Raw genomic sequence first — 16,489 nt, 5'->3', positions numbered from 1 at the left:
GCAAGATCAGCATCCTTTCTTACATGGATATTCCTCATCTTTATTAACTACCAAAAAAATTTTAAAAATATATGCCAGTAAATGATCATTTAATAGCAAAGCCATTGTCACACTCACAGTATTGCTACACTGCTGCTTCTTCTGTGTGTGTGTGCCCGTGTGTGTCCATGTGTGTGTGCGGTGCACAGCAACAGACTTTGTGCCAAGCTGAAAAATGTTAAATTTAGCTTCCAGTAAATAATATAGCTGGAACCCATCTTGGAAAAAAATCCCCTTTATACGTGAAAATGAAATGTCTGGGTAGGTTTAAACCTTCCTGCATATTAACTCTTCTTTTTTGGTTACAGCAGTTAAAAAATGCTTTTCAGGTATGCCTGCAAGGTGGCTACATCCAAATGTCACCTTAATAAAGACTAGTGTAATTAAAAAAAAATTAAAAAGATCCTAAAAAAATAGGTATGGGGTTGGTGGTATTTTTTTTTTGTTTTGCATTTCTGCTTTCCTTCCAAGCGAACATCTCCCGCTGCCACAGAGAGAAACTGGCGTGTGACTGAATCGCGGCTCTGATTTTTACCTGTTTAAAGCAGCCCGAGCAGGAGGGGCTCTGCCCGCCGGCAGCGGTGTGCGCACACCGGCGCGGCCGTCCCGGGGCAGGCGCTCGGGCTGAGGTACCCCGCTCCACACACGCTCTTTCGGGGGCCGGGGGGGTCGGGAATAAAACACCTCCCAGGAGGCAGCGGGGTCAGGACAGGACATGGGGACAGGCCTCGGGGGGCTTCCGGGGACACCGGCCCGGCCACCGCCGCCCCCGCAGCCTCGCTCCCGCGGCCGCCGCAGCGCCTCTGCCCGCGGTGCTGAACGTTGGCGGCGGCGGCGGCCCTCACCGCGGCCGCGCGCGAACGGGCGGGGCGCGGCGGCGAAAGGGGCGGGCGGCGCGCGCTCCCGCCGGCCTGGCTGCTCGCGCAGGCGCGCCGCCGCCTCGCCGGTGCACCGCCCACCCGTGGAGCGCGAGGGAGCGCGGGCGAGCGCGTGTGAGGGCAAGGCCGGGCGGCGGGCGCGCTCAGGCAGCGGGAGCGCAGCGGCGCCGCCGCCGACGGCACGCGGCGCCCCCCCCTCCCCCTTATTTCCGGAGCCGGAACGAGGAGGCGAGCGGCGGCAGCCTGGGCAGCTGCTTCTCCTGCGCCTGCCGAGGGGTTATTTTCGCGTCTTGCCTCCCGTGGTTGGCTTGCGCCCGCCGGCCCTCGCCCGGCGCGCAGAGGATCTAATTTGCTGGCGAAGGCGCTCCGCGGAGGAGGAGGAGGAAGAAGAAGAAGAAGAAGAAAGGGCTGTTTCCGTGGCTTTGTGGATGCTCTACTTTTCCTGGAAATGCAAAAGATTATGCATGTTTCTGCCTTCCTGGCTCCTGTGTTGTGGGGACTGATCTGGGGGGTCAATTCCAACAGCATACAGATCGGTAGGTGCCCGCGTGCCGGGGGACCTCGCTCTCCGCCCGGCGCATCTCCCGCTCCCTCACCCCCGCCGCTGTCACTCGGGCATTCCTGTCATGTCGCCGCGAGCCCAGCCCCACCGCGGTACCCGCCAGGCGCCTGTGAGGTCCCCTCCAGCAGCCGTGGCCAACGCCTCCCCCGTCCCCTCGCCTTGCCCGAGCCACACCGCCCGTCCCGCCGCGCCCCCAGGCTCCGCCGCGACGGCCGGGCACCGGACGGACCTGCAGCCGGCTTCGCTCCGGCAGCGGTGCCCGAGCCGGCGGAGCCTACTGACACCGCCGCCCAGCCAGCCCCGGCGGCGGGAAGGAACGCGGCCCCGGCGCCGCCTGATGTGCGTGATGTGCGTGTATGTTTTCCTGCAGGGGGGCTGTTCCCGCGGGGCGCCGATCAGGAGTACAGCGCGTTCCGGGTGGGGATGGTTCAGTTCTCCACCTCGGAGTTCCGGCTGACTCCCCACATCGACAACCTGGAGGTGGCCAACAGCTTCGCCGTCACCAACGCCTGTGAGTAGCGGACGCCGCCACCCGCTGCAGCCTGCTGTGGCGGCGGGGGCGGGGCACCTGCGCCGGGGCGAGGCTGGGGGGGACGGGGAGCGCTGCACCGCACCGACGCCGAGCAGGTGCGGGAGCGCCCGGGCCCGGCCCCGGGGAAACGGGGCAAGGGGTCCCCGTGCCCCCCCCCCGCCCCCCCCCCCCCCCAAGCCCTTCCGGGGGTTTAAAATGGTTCCTGCCGCCCCCCACGGCGGCTCGACCCACGCGTTACATAAGGCTGCGCGGCCGCGGAGCCTTCCCGTTAACCGACGTGGGCAGTGCCGGGGACCCCTCCCGTCAGCAGTCGAGGGGACGCGGAGCGGGCGGGGGGTGATCAGCCATTTTACGCGGCGCGGTGCTGCCGGCTCCATCTCGCCGCCCCGGGAGACCCCCGCCCTCGTGGGAGGCCCCGGTGCCTGCCCGCTCGCCGCCCTCTCGCCTCCCTTTCGCGGCGGGCCGTCGCCCGGCGGCGGGGTGCGCGGGCAGCCAGCGCGGCTCTGCCCTGGCTCCGCCTCCGGCGAGGCAGGGCCCGGCCGCACGCGTGCCGCGGGGCGCGGAGCACATGCGGGCTCGGGGAGGCGGTGGGGATGGTGGGGTGGTGCAGCGCGGCCGTCCGACCGCGAAGAGAGGAGCCCTCGGTCGGGAGCTCCCGCAGGGGTGTTTGGTGCTGCCTGCCGCTCGCTGGCTGCCCCCCGGCAGCTGCCCGGCCTTCGGCCCGGCGGGGTGCGGTGTGACCCCGCGGAGCGGAGTGGCTGCCGGGGCAAGGGCGGCCGGGCGAGGGGCGATCGCGGCCAGGCGTGCGGTGAGGGGCAGCTGCAGCAAGGGGCGTGAGGCGGGCGTGAGGCAGCGTTCGCAGGGCGGCCGGGGGTGCCCGCCTTGCCCCGCTGCCCTGCCTCGTGTGTCCGTGTCAGGCTAAACGGGGGGTCCCGCAGCGGCGCGGCCGGCGAGGAGGAGGCAGCCCACTCTTGTGCCCTGCTGCCCGCTCCCGCCGAGTTACGGCGCCGCGCTTCCCCGGGGCATTTCCCCGTCCCTCCTGGGGACAAGATGTAAGGGACACTGAATCTGGAGGTTAACTGTTAGAGACCTTTTTTCTTTCTTTTTTTTTTCCCCCGCTTCCCTGAATTAGCAACGTTATGGTGGGTGCGGTGGTGCTGAAGAGGGGTGTCTCGGCACAGACGCCGGGATAGGTGGTGCAGGAGCTCAACCCAGGGAGCTTTCAGTGGCATGTGTGAGGATAGGAGGGTATAGCACACACAGCTGAAGTCAAAAAAAGTCAGAGCATGTAATCAGCCACAGTAAGGCTACTTTGCTAATCTTTGCAGGCTGCTTCGGGAGTTCTTGCTTTCTTAGGTAATGAGGGTTTGCAGCAACCAGAACTGCATATGGTTAGGATTTGCAGTATATGTTACTGGAGTAAGGGGTTGCGTAGCGGTCTAGATGGCATTCTGCAAAAATGTGATGGGTCTTTCTATGTTTCTCAATTCTGTGAAGTCAACGAAATCCTGAAAATAATTTCTGTAAAACACCAGATTTTTTTTTTTTTTTTTTACTAGTACTAGATACAGGTATAGCCACCTGGTCTTTGAGAAAGTAAAGGATACATATTTTTCTCCAGTACCATCAAGTTTATTATCAGTGTTTGTCTGCATGAATCAGCCTTGTTCTTGAGCTTAGCTGTCTTCCTTGGAGAATTCTTACAATACTCAGATGACATGTGTAGGCTGCAGACTGCAGTGATGGACTTTTGAGACTTCCAGCAGAAGGGAGATGCTATCCACGTTTCGGGTTTCCCTTTGTCTGAACCTTGTCCAAGGCTTCGATTTTCAAGCGGTTTGAAGAGCACCAAATTAAGATGTGAACATGTACTTGCTTTTTCGTCACCTCAATCACCACTGATGGTTAAGTTTTCTTGTCAGTTAGATTTAATTGAGTAGTGAAGCATATGTTAAACATATCTATAGTATTTCCTTGATTACCTTCCAATAAAGATTTGATTGGAGAACAAGGAATTCTGAAGACAAATATTTGCCATATAAGAAGCAGAATTTAGCAGTTTATTGAAGAGCACTGCATGCACAGAAGGTTAAGGAGGATCCATCTTTTTTTTATCCCCTTTATTTCAAATGAGAACAAGCATATTGAAAAATCTGCAGGTTGGGTCTTTTGGGTTTTTTTCAGAATAGTGTACAAAGAACCCGTGTCTAAAACCAGCACTATCAACAGTTAAACAATGCAAGTGTAAAGAAGGTCACAGAAACGTAGGATAGTATGAAACTGAAAATGCTTCAGTATGTACCCAGGTATTTCACTCCAGCAAGGTGATTTTCCTTCACAGAAATACAGTGGCAGGCTTACACTGCAATAGAAGTAATGACCTTTTTCTGCCCTAAGAATAACAAATTTTCTAAAATTGACAATGGAAATATTTCAGCTTTTGATTTAAAAACCCCAAATGAGCCCACTCTCAGGCTGCAGACACTCTGGATGGTGGTGGGGGGAGACGTGGCCTGCAGCAGTGTGCCCCAGGCGGGGCATGCCTGCCTCCCTCCCACCCCCGAGTAACCAAAGGGAAGCTGGGGTGTACAAGTCCATCCGCTTTAAAAACAAACAAACAAACAAAAAAACCCCACTGTAAAGCTATTTAAAAGAATCTTCAAACTTCTTATCAGCACTTACTCAGAGTTCGTTGATGGAGCAAACAGTTTTTAGATGAATGAGTTGTATTGCTGGTACTACTTTTAAATTAGGCTCTTAAACTTCCAGAAAAGAGGAGACGGTGGTCATGTACCCCTGAGGGATGTTTGAAACAGTGTGAGAGGGCTCAGTCATTTAAAGGTGAACAGAACATATGTGTAGCAGAGGAGGAATGGACACTCTGTGAGTAGGTAGCCTTAACTCATGTAATATATCCATAACAAATAGTCACTGTAGGTTGTTGGACTGTTGCAAGTCTTGTGCAGAGCTGTGTTGACAAGTCATCAGGAATAGCTGGTGGAATCTAATTGCAGTTTGACACCTCACAAGTCAGTGTCACTAGAAGGTTTAATGGTTTTGATTGAGAGATGATGCAGTCTTTCTTCAGACTGGTGGCATGACTGAGAGGAATGTTCACTGCCATGACTACTGTTACATCCTTCAAGAGATATGGGCTAAGCTTAACCCTCTTTGAGAATTCTTGGTGATCTAGAGAGTTACAGTCTAGGTAGTAAAGGCAAATGTTGACAAAGCTGTTCACTCTAAGAGAACCTCTTTGGCTTTTAACAGCTGGGGCAGAGGTACAGCACTGCAGGTAATTCATAGGGCGGAATTGGAAGGTATCCAAAAAAATTGACTTTATTGTCCTTCAGCACAGTGTAATTGAGTCTAGTCTAATTGGAGAAGTGCTGACCATCAGTGACACCAGATTTATTAAAAGTTGATAATTCTGTCAAAACAAGAAAAGAGGAAACTGATGAAGATGAAATCCTTTCCTCTTAAATCCACCAACCCAAACAGGGATAGTTGTATTATGTACTTGCATATTTTTGCACTGAAAGGGTATCGGAGTCGCCTAAAGAGGGGTTTCCTGTGAAGTACTATAAAACCTCCATAGCTCTAACAAGTTTTTCATATAGTAGTTTCAGCACAGAGGTAATATATGCATTATGATCTTGGATGTTTAATCCTGCTGGCTCAAGAGCCAGTGTTGAGCTTTTCTGTTTTAAATCAAGTCTTACAGCTCTGCAGGGATCACTGCACCATGACAAGGGGATGCTGATTCATGCATAAACCTTAGATCCTTTCATTATATCTTCAACTAGAAGCTTTGAAAACCTATGAATATCTAGCATGTTGCGACTTGAGAGTCATGGCAAAGGTTCTCCCAGCCATTTTGGAATACAATGCTGTAGATTGCATTCTTAAAGAACTATCATTCAGCATACTGCTGGCAAAATGATTAAAGAATAAGCAAAAAAATATATCCTGTAGTGGTAAAGATAGGAGAAATTTAATATGTTTATTTGAATTAAAATTACTGTGGACCAAGCTCAAATATATTTCACAATAAATGATTAGAACTGATTTTGAAGGAAAGGAGTTTATCAAATACTTATGTTTCAGTTCATTCGTATTCCTGGTCCTTCTCGTTTCCTTTTCACTATAAAAAAAAACATTTATCAGGCTCAGTGAGCAGATGTGAAATAGGTTCTGTACCCCCTTGTAATTGAAATGGACAAGAGCAGATGGGTTTCTGTAGTAAAATGATACAGTAAAGCCAGGATGTAGCCTGCAATAGGAACTCTTGTGCTTTTGCTGCTCTCAAAACATTTCTCCCCTCAAAATCAAGCTCTCTAGCAAACTTTAAACTTTCTTCTACTCCTGAGAGTTATTCATAAAGAAACCTGCGGTATTTATTGTGTGACAGTGCTGTCCCTGCTGTGCATCTTTGCTCCGGGCTCACAGAGCATTTTCACACAGCCATGATCCATAATGTGGGCAGATAGATAGAAATATCTGACAGTTTGGGCTTGGTTACTTGACTTTTCAGATTTTTATTATGTGATTATTGCATTAATTTTTTTCATATATGTGAAATAAAAATTTATCATGCAGTTTTGAATATAGTATGAATATATGTTTTACTCCTATAAACCTTAAAGTGAGTTATATTTAATAGCAATTTGTGAGTAGCATATCAATCAAGCCTTAAATATACCAATCAAGCACTTTAAATCAACCAATATTACCAATCTCTTCAATATGTTAATATATTTATATATGCTTTTATTTATATTTAATATATGAAAACGTAGTAGCTTTTTCTATTTATGCTAATGAAAGCTTTAATTTACACTGACTTTGAAAGGACTATTGACTGCACATAGCTGGGGATGTACTTAACTCCTTGCGTACCTAAGACTTACTGTACTATCCAGTATGTATTACACACCCTAAACCAAAGGCTTTAAGTGATACTATTACTGCTGACTTCTTTAGTTCTTTAGTCAAGCTTCTCATGATTAAAATATTTTTGAGACTTAAAGCATGTTTAACAGATAAATAATTCTTTTTGAACAGTTGATAAGTACTAGGGAAGTATGTAATAACTGGGAACATATTATTAGTTTGAAAATGCATTAAACAGGTAAAGAATATTCTATTACCATTATGTAGAAAATTAAGATAATCAGCATAATTAATTTATCAGGCATCTTATGTGAAAATACGATTAAAATGTAAAAAAAAAATTTGCTCAAGGAAAATATAATTTTAAATTAATGATTCTCTAGTATGTGCTGATAGGACTAATTTTTAGGAGACTAAAAGGAGGAAATAACCCACAGTAAACATAAACGTGTGTATATATGTATGTGTATATACACACATGTGTATGTATAAATGTATGTACATACGTACTTATATAGGGAACAATAGTTTATTTTGAATGTCACATAAATAAAAAGCAGGATATTGGTTAAACCCTACAAACCATTTTCTGAAGAGGATTATCTCAGAGCTCTTACTAGTAAGATAATTTATTACTTTAAGTCGGTGTTCTCACCTCTGTGAATTGAGTGCATGAATTACTAATTTTTTATGTTGAGGGTTCATGCCCATATTCTGCAACCAACGTCACTGCAACTGAAGCCCAGGAATGTCAGGTCAGACTGAAAATAACACTGAAAAGATACTAGAATAGGTAAAAAATTCAGTTGTTTGTATCAAACTCTGTCTGTATGTATATGTGAATGGGCTTCTCAAATGACAATTAACTGGAACTTTCATTGAAATGAACAAGATTTTTCCATTATTTTGTAGCTGATCATTGCATTTATCAGAACATGAATACAGTGGCATCTGCTTTTAGAAGACCGTGGACAAGGGATTAATTCCTTTTGCCATCTAGATTTCTGAAAAGATACAGGGCAAAAGCCTGCATGTTTTTATACAAAGCATATAGGTTTGTGGAGCATCATTATTATTTTGTCTTGAAGCCTTAATGTTTTTCTTTAAGTTCATAAAAAAAAAATCTGTATTTGCTACAAGTACATTTTAGATGTAACCTTATTAAAACTGAAAAAGGACTTTGATTTAAATGAATAAGTCCTTCCAATAATGAATTCTTTATGGATAAACAATAAGGAGTGAATAAAAGCATCAAACATAGTGAATGCATATTGTAAAACAGATCAACAGTAAGGAGTAAAAGCAGGTTTTAATAACCACATGTTGGACAAATTCATATTGCACCTTTTAAAATCAATAACTGTGCTTAAAATACTGCTATTGTATTTATTTGCATGCAGTTAACAGAGTGGTATGGATGTCCTTTGAAATACTATTTACTTTTTTTTATCTATCTGTATCTAGGCCCACCACAGAACATTTTTGATTTTCTAATGCAACGCTACTGTGCCCCCTTGTTTAACAATTATTTCGTAACAGATCTTTGATTTTTTTTTCTTTTTTTCCTTTCATTGTTTTAAGAAAGGTTCTCAAATCAGGCAGTTTATGGGGAGATTACCTTTTCCCCCCTGAAGTTCTCATTTGGGAAATTAATATAGAGAGTTAACATTTCTGTCCTGAATCTGATCTAATGTGCAGATACGTAGTGCATTTACCTGTGGCTAGTTGCTTTATGACAGTGTAAAAGATTTTTACAAGAAAAAGATACTCATTATGATTCTGCAACGAGGTGTGGTTCAGCTCCAGCTACTACTATCTCCCACCAGCTGCTACCAAACCTGGCTCAGAGAAATTATTAGGATTTTTTTGAGGGTTGCAGTGTTACATGCAGTTCAACTAAAGGTGATGGAATCAAACACAAGATATGTCTTATTTCAACTCTAATCTACTGTTTAATTTGATATCAGAAGAAGGATATTCAAGTCTGTATTCCTTAACTTAAATCAGTGTGTGATTGCTTTAGATGCTTGGAGTGCTGGGTCTGTAACTGAATTACCAGTCACTTCAGCTAGTCCATGAATGACTTACAGGGCTTTATTGCATGTGGAAATAGTATTTTCATTACTTAACTACAGGAGGTAAACACACTTGCATTTCACTCTTGAAGAGAAAGAGTACTTTGCCATTTGTGTTTTAAAGTGGACACATTTTTTCCGCATGATTCTTCCAATGAACAAGAGTAGGACAAAATTCTGTAGAATGTTCATATTGGCCCTGACTCATAAATGCATACTTACACAACTGGTAGCAGAGTTTCAAAGCTCAATAATGGACAGGGTAATTACATGAAATGTTCAGAATAGATATATGAACACGTGCTTGCTATGCTATCCCACCTATTCAGTTTAATCTCAATTTCAGGTAGTTAATATTGCCTTGATTTGATGCTGCAGTTTTTCAGGGTGCTGTGGTTAAGGCTGTCATACCACTGGAATTTATTCTCAGTATAAATGTGTTTAAATACATGACTTGGGGTGGAAAAGATGCCTCTGCTTATTGCAAATGGCGTGAACTGATTTTCCTTCATGCACTTTGAAAATTACAAATAACAGATGCTTTCTAAACACTTGGTATGATAGACAATTTAAACAGCAATCTGTTAGGTCACGTGGAGATTTTCTCATCATCTATATGGAGAAGACTGCGTTCAGAGGTCATGTCAGCAACAGCGCTGGAGAGCTCAGCAGAACAGTTTTGCAACTCCTTTGCAGCCTGGAGAAAGAATTTGGTTTATTTTCTTTGGGTTTCTGCCTTTTATGAATGTATTTGCTAGTTGTAGGACTCTGGTCTATATCCATAAAATGAAAACGCTAATGTGGTTTACCATCCCATGTAATGTGGATCGAAAATATCTGTGTGTTGCATTCCCTTGTGTGTGTGTAAGCTGTCTCAGAATGTCTGCAAATGTATGCTAAGGAAATAGACTGTACAGCTCTGAGCAAATCAATTTGTTCAATAATCTCATAAATCTTTGAAATTAAGAACGTTAAGGGTTAACTTGCTCAGAATGTTCCTCCCTGATACTAATTATGAGTTGCTTTTGGCAAAATGTCTTCCAAGCCAAAATGCTGAATTTTTCTTTTTTTCTTTGTTTTTCCCTCATATGAATGTGGCAAATTCCATAATGCTTTAATAGTACAGTCTCAGAGGAGGTTCTTGGTACAAATGTGGGATCCTGCAAGCAGCAGAACGTTTCTGCGTGATTTTGCCTTGTGCAGACATACCGATATCAGGGAGTTTATTCCAGGTGTAATACTTGAAAAACAGGGTAATAATTTGCATGAGTAGTGCATACCAAGCTCATACTTGCATAAGCTACAGCTACGTTACTTATAGCAGAAGGAGGATTTATCCACACCAGAATGACAGTGAATGGTTAGGAGAATCATTGAGGATTTAACCCAGTTATTTTGTATCTTGTCCATGTCAGGCAGGGAACCTGAATTTAACCCTTTGTCTTCCACTTCCCAGTTGAATGCCCTTAGTACTGGGCCATTTTTGTTTTGACGTCAGTCTCTCTGTCACTCTTCTACACTCCTCCTGCCTCAATTAATTTTTTTGTGAAAAAATCTCAGTAATCTTACTTTTGTCTTGACGCTGGAAAAGGGAAAAGTAACTTTTAGGTTTTGGGAGCAGGAAGACAATTTCTTGCCCTTTGTTCGTATTATGGTAAAGCACAGAGGGGAAAAAAAAGACAAAGTTAAGAAAATTCAGTTATATTAATTTAAATAATTGCTCAGTTAACAAATATTAATTAGCCAGATTTATACTTATGCTTTAAACTTCTGAAGCCGTTTTAAATGAACACCTGGAAACATAATCGTATAATTTTATTATATTTAAAGACTAAATGGATTTGAGGGATCAAGAAGTATATGAGAATATGAGTCACTACACGTTATAAATTGCAGTATAAGTGTGGTTTTCATTTCACTCACAGCCTTACATCTGCCCCATTTTAAGGTGCTTTCATTAGGTGAGAGCGGATCATGCTGAAATTCTGGAAAGTCATGACTGAAAAGTCATTCAGTCCTTTTACTGACTAATCAGATTAATTCACATATTCAGCAAACTGATCCCGTAGTCTGGGAGTCCAGAGTAGTAAGGCCAGGCTATTTTTGTCAAATAGATGGTCAAGCTTCTGCTAATGGTAGTAGGACCAAAAACAGATCCAAAATTCATATTATTCCTCTTTCTGTATGGGTGTGGAAGGCTGATTTAATTTTTTGTGTATGGAAAGAGACAGGGATTAAACAATTCCTCAAAAGTGCTAAAATGTTTGAGCATCTATTGGACCTACAGAATATTTTTTCCAAACTTGCTCATATATGACCCCATTTTTTTTTTTAAGTATCGCACACATTTCTTAAGTGCTTTGTCAGGATTCAGTATGGGAGCCTCAGAAAAATTATTAGACCATTTCAATTTAGTATGAATATATAAATAGAACTGTTAGGTTAGCTAAAAAAGGAAAGGTTCAGTCTATGCTTGTGTAGTTGAAGAGATAAAACATCATGCTTGCTCCCTTCCTTTGAATTGGATCATGGATGTTATTAGTTGGTAAAATCTTTTCAGAAATTTGAAATTTTCATTTTTTCTGAACTCCTTTTTCACTTGTAGGAAAATGCATTTTGACTCGGCTTTATAGAACTCAGTAGTGTACTTCTGCTATAGAAGTAAGCAATCATCTGTGAGCTGCAAATATTGAATTTTTAGCAAGTGAAGCACTTAGATGTTTCTTTGAGCTTATTTCCTCTATTTTGATATGATAAAAAGAGAATATATTCTTCACTGTCTTCATTTGTGGAGGCACTTTAAATTCACTTGCAATTAATACACCTGAAGACCCAGTTTGTGATACTCATGCTATCCTGTGTGACCTCAAGGTGCAGCTCCAGAAAATGTGAGTGTCAAATATTTAAGTCCTGTAGCGCATCTGGCAGCCTATGGGGATGCCGCAGGTACTCCAGAGTCTAAAATAAGGCTTGGTACATGTACTTAGTAACCTGAATAATTTCCTTAGTTTCATGTCCATAAACACCCAAACAACTCTTAGGAACTCTAGAGACTTTTTTAGACTGTTAAGCACTGTTGCAGTTAGTTGGTGTTTGTAGTGGAAAGCATGGATCATATTAAGTCATGACATAGTAATTTCAAATAAATACTTACTTTCAAGAACGAAAGTATATGTATAGTGTGTGTGTGTGTGTATATATATGCCTACTGCAACACGTTGAAGAGCCTGCAGTCTGCTTTTCCTGTTAGCTTTGTTCTTCTGGAGATGCAAAAAATGGTTCACTTCAGGATTTTTGCTTTCCTTTCTGTATGGAACTGTTCTGGCTTCCTTTAGGACCCATCAGTACGGTGGTTCAGTGAGTGTTGTGACTCCTAGCATTACTTTCCATTTTCTGGTACACAGAATCGTGATTTCCTGTGCCCGTGTTTCTGGCTTGATCTTGCACTCCAGGAACTTGCAGTGTTCAGTTTTTGCAGTATTTCGTTGTTACATGACATCTTGAGATGTACATGTTGCAGCATGTAGAAGCCATTTTCCAAACTAAATATCAACAGCATTCTCGCAGCTAAACTGAGGAAGTGTGGTCTGGATGATCGGGTAGTGAGGCGGATTGTGAACTGGCTGAAGGAAAGAAGCCAGAGAGTGGTGGTCAATGGGGCAGAGTCCCGTCAGAGGCCTGTATCTAGTGGAGTCCCTCATGGGTTGGTACTGGGACCAGTACTATTCAATATATTCATTAATGACTTGGATGAGGGAATAGAGCGCACTGTCAGCAAGTTCGCTGATGACACCAAACTGGGAGGAGTGGCTGACATACCGGAAGGCTGCGCAGCCATTCAGAGGGACCTAGACAGGCTGGAGATTTGGGCGGGGAGAAATTTAATGAAATATAACAAGGGTAAGTGTAGAGTCCTGCATCTGGGCAAGAACAACCCCATGTACCAGTACAAGTTGGGGACAGACCTGTTGGAAAGCAGCATAGGGGAAGGGAGGGGACCTGGGGGTCCTAGTGGACAGCAGGATGACCATGAGCCAGCAATGTGCCCTTGTGGCCAAGAAGGCCAATGGCATCCTGGGGTGTATTAGAAGGGGTGTGGTTAGTAGGTCAAGAGAGGTTCTCCTCTCCCTCTACTCTGCCCTGGTGAGGCCGCATCTGGAATATTGTGTCCAGTTCTGGGCCCCTCAGTTCAAGAAGGACAGGGAAGTGCTAGAGAGAGTCCAGCGCAGAGCCACGAAGATGATTAAGGGAGTGGAACATCTCCCTTATGAGGAGAGGCTGAGGGAGCTGGGTCTCTTTAGCTTAGAGAAGAGGAGACTGAGGGGTGACCTCATTAATGTTTATAAATATGTAAAAGGCAAGTGTCATGAGGATGGAGCCAGGCTCTTCTCAGTGACATCCATTGACAGGACAAGGGGCAACGGGTTCAGGCTGAAAAACAGGAGGTTCCATGTAAATATGAGGAAAAACTTCTTTACAGTGAGGGTAACTGAACACTGGAACATCTCCACAACAGAGAGGTTGTGGAGTCTCCTTCTCTGGAGACATTCAAAACCTGCCTGGACGTGTTCCTGTGTGATATGATCTAGGTAATCCTGTTCCGGCAGGGGGATTGGACTAGGTGATCTTTCGAGGTCCCTTCCAATCCCTAACGTTCTGTGATTCAACTGCCTTAAACAGTTGTATTAGAAAAAAAGTTCACTTGGTGTGCTTCCTCTGTTCATAGCGGTGATATATTTCAACAATGTAGATGTAATTTTGAAGTTTGGTTTTTTTTTTTACCTTGTTCTGTTCTCATAGTGCTTAAAACAGTTTTCCAAAACAAATGTTGCTATCATGGGGTTATTAAAAAGACTGTGAAAGTAACCGTGCTACTTATTTAATTTTGACACATTGGTGGTTCTGTAGCAAGAAAGTTATGCCTTTAAAATTCAGTGTCTTATTTACTAAACGTCATTTGAAACTTCCTGAGGAAGCTAGCAATGTTTGCAGCAACATGGTTACCTAGTGATATCACTATGGATTGCTTACCACTTGTGACCTTAGTTAGGTGCACTGCAATTTAAGTATCTTTGCTTTTGGTCTGTTGTTTTTTTTTTTTTCCCCCCTCCTTTTAAGAAAAATTCAGGGTTTTTTTTTCTGTAGACTTCCTTTTCCTGCTTTCATCTCTGCCAACCAGCTGAGTATACTAAAAGTATCTGTTTCAGAAACTCTAGTCCATCTCATTAGAATTGTCTTCTGCTTTCCAGGTTCAAGTTTGTTAAGAACTCCTTGCTCAGTGATGGATTTTGTTTAGGATACGGATCCATTGTGTAATAGTGACATTAGTGATGGATGTAAAGTGGGGGTTTTTTTGTTTGCTTGTTTATTTGTTTTTCTGAATGTTTTCTGTATTAGAACTCAAAGAGATCTCATCTCATTCCAAAGCAGCTTCCTAAATGTGTATGACAGACCAAAGGAGAGACTGTATAATTTGACAAGCCAGAAGGAGGTATACCTCACTGTGGCTAGGCTGTAGGACAGTTTTGAGGATTAAAAAAAAAAATATCTCATGCAGTTCTGATCTGTCCTACACATCCTTTCAGACTTTTAAGACAGACGTCAGATGTGCACATTGCAGCTTAGGTTGCTTCTGATATTTCTGGGAATTCCTCATTCTGTAACCCTTGGTGACTTTATATACTTGCTGTGAGTCCTTCCTAGCTGTGGTGACATCTCCAATTCTCTTCTATGAAGTAGGTCAATGCAGGCCAGTCCCCGAAGTGATTTGGTGACTGTGGTGCATAACACTGTCATGTGTACAAACTGGGAGCTTAGAAGAGTCCAGGAATGGAACAAGGCTGGAGGCATCTGTGTTACCCGAACTGGGTGGTGAGAATGGACTGCCGAACAATGAAATGGGCAACAGTTGGCACATAATGGAAAAGACATTAAGTCAGCCTGAATGGCAGAAAGCTGCTATTTAGAAGCTTCTGACTGAAACTATCGAACTAAAACTGTTCCTCCCCCTTCTTGGGTGACTGACCACAACTCTGAGGCAAAGGAAGTGGGATTAATGGCTAGAAGCTACTTTCTCAGCTATAATTGGTTTAAACACTCTGGTTATGTGGTACTCTGGATGCTGTGCAGATCTTCCAGCTTTTGGTTGGAATACCTCAATGGTGTAGAAAGAAGTGAGAGAGTCTGGGAGCTCAGAGGGTGGTACAAAAGAGGAGCTGACTTTTTGCCTTATCTTTATGGAAAAAAGTTGGGGCCAGGGCGAGAAGGATATTTTTTTTTACACGTGAAAAGAGAAGCAGTTATACAATCAGGTCTCCTTTTCTCTGGGAGATACTAACCTCAAGGTTTCTCATTAGATTGAAGTTCTTCGTCTTAATTTGTACTAGTAGACCTGTATTTTTGAACCTGATATTGTAACAGAAAATACATCTTTTGGCCTCCCTTAGGAGGGATTGCAGTGTGGTTTTTGAATGAGTTTGTTATTATTGTGGAGTAACAGTTCGTATTCTATGCTGTATATTTTGGGTGGTAAAAGTTAACGCTGTTTGTATTTTAAGCTGCACTGGCCATGAGCAACATGGTACTTGCTCCTTCCCATGGATCTAGTCACTTCATTGTTTCTAGATTAAAGTCAGGGTAGGGAGTTTAATCTGTAGAGTTCTGTGTTTGTTTAGTTCTGGCTATGTGGATAGAGATTTCTTCTTGTTAGCTGTTATGGCAGCTACATTCATGGACACTTAAGCTAATAGGCACTAGACTTAAAGATTAGGATGCTCTTGACAGGATGTTTTCTATGAGGGATGCTCAACTTTCTATGTGCTTCTCAGGATCTGTCAGACAGTCTGTTTCATCCAAAGTATTTGCTGAAGGAGCTGGTTGCAAAATGAGAAGAGGAATTATTTTTAGGAATTACATTTTCCTTTTGCTCATCAGATGAAATAAGATTAGCTTGTTTATTTCTGTATGATCTTCATGCAGGGAGTGATTGATTCATATCATGCTCCATTTCTATGAAGAGGAAAGTAGGAGATAGCAATAAAGCACTCAGGTTTTTTTCTTCTCCCTTTTTCTGGATTACAGAGCACAAAGAATGGAAGTTCCAATTAGGATAAAGTCCATAAGGAAAATATGTTCCTATCAGCCTTTAGAGGCATATAATATATGCTATATGTTATGCTGATTTTTCATTTCCTGTGTAGAAACAAGAAGCAAAATTTCAAGTAAAAGCAAGTTTACAAACAAATAAAACTGTCTTGTCAAGATATGGATTATTCATATATAGCAAGAAAAGTGAACAATTTAAACCTGGAAGTCAGAATAATAGCGTGAATAACTATAGTGATATGCTGTTGAATAGCAAGTGAGTGCATCAAGAGAAAAATGAACAGAACAGCCTTGTTCTGGTGTGTCTGTACCTTTTTACAGGCAATGAAATAACAATGATCGCAAAATCTTATGCAGCACTCAGAAATAAGTTTACTAGATTTTTCCTTCAAAATCTCCATTCAGT

At 43.5% G+C, this 16,489-nt stretch overlaps 1 protein-coding gene across 4 annotated transcripts in view; it reads left to right on the top strand.

The window, feature by feature from the left end:
- The first annotated feature begins 1,178 nt into the window (after positions 1-1,178).
- Positions 1,179-16,489, top strand: part of GRIA2 (glutamate ionotropic receptor AMPA type subunit 2) — a 101,652-nt gene continuing 86,341 nt past the window's right edge. For 3 of the 4 annotated variants that reach the window (XM_068403472.1, XM_068403471.1, XM_068403468.1), the window contains exons 1-2: positions 1,287-1,453; positions 1,850-1,990. In XM_068403472.1, coding sequence (XP_068259573.1) covers positions 1,366-1,453; positions 1,850-1,990 — 229 coding nt within the window. In that variant the 5' untranslated portion in view covers positions 1,287-1,365. Of the gene's footprint in view, positions 1,454-1,849; positions 1,991-16,489 lie in introns of all 4 variants that reach the window. The other variant, XM_068403469.1, reaches the window with a different exon arrangement.

This window comes from Nyctibius grandis, chromosome 6 (assembly GCF_013368605.1).
Source record: "Nyctibius grandis isolate bNycGra1 chromosome 6, bNycGra1.pri, whole genome shotgun sequence".
In the NCBI taxonomy this organism is placed as follows: Eukaryota; Metazoa; Chordata; class Aves; order Nyctibiiformes; family Nyctibiidae; genus Nyctibius; species Nyctibius grandis.
Note: the sequence above shows the minus strand (reverse complement) of the source record. Positions and strands in the feature narration are given on the sequence as shown.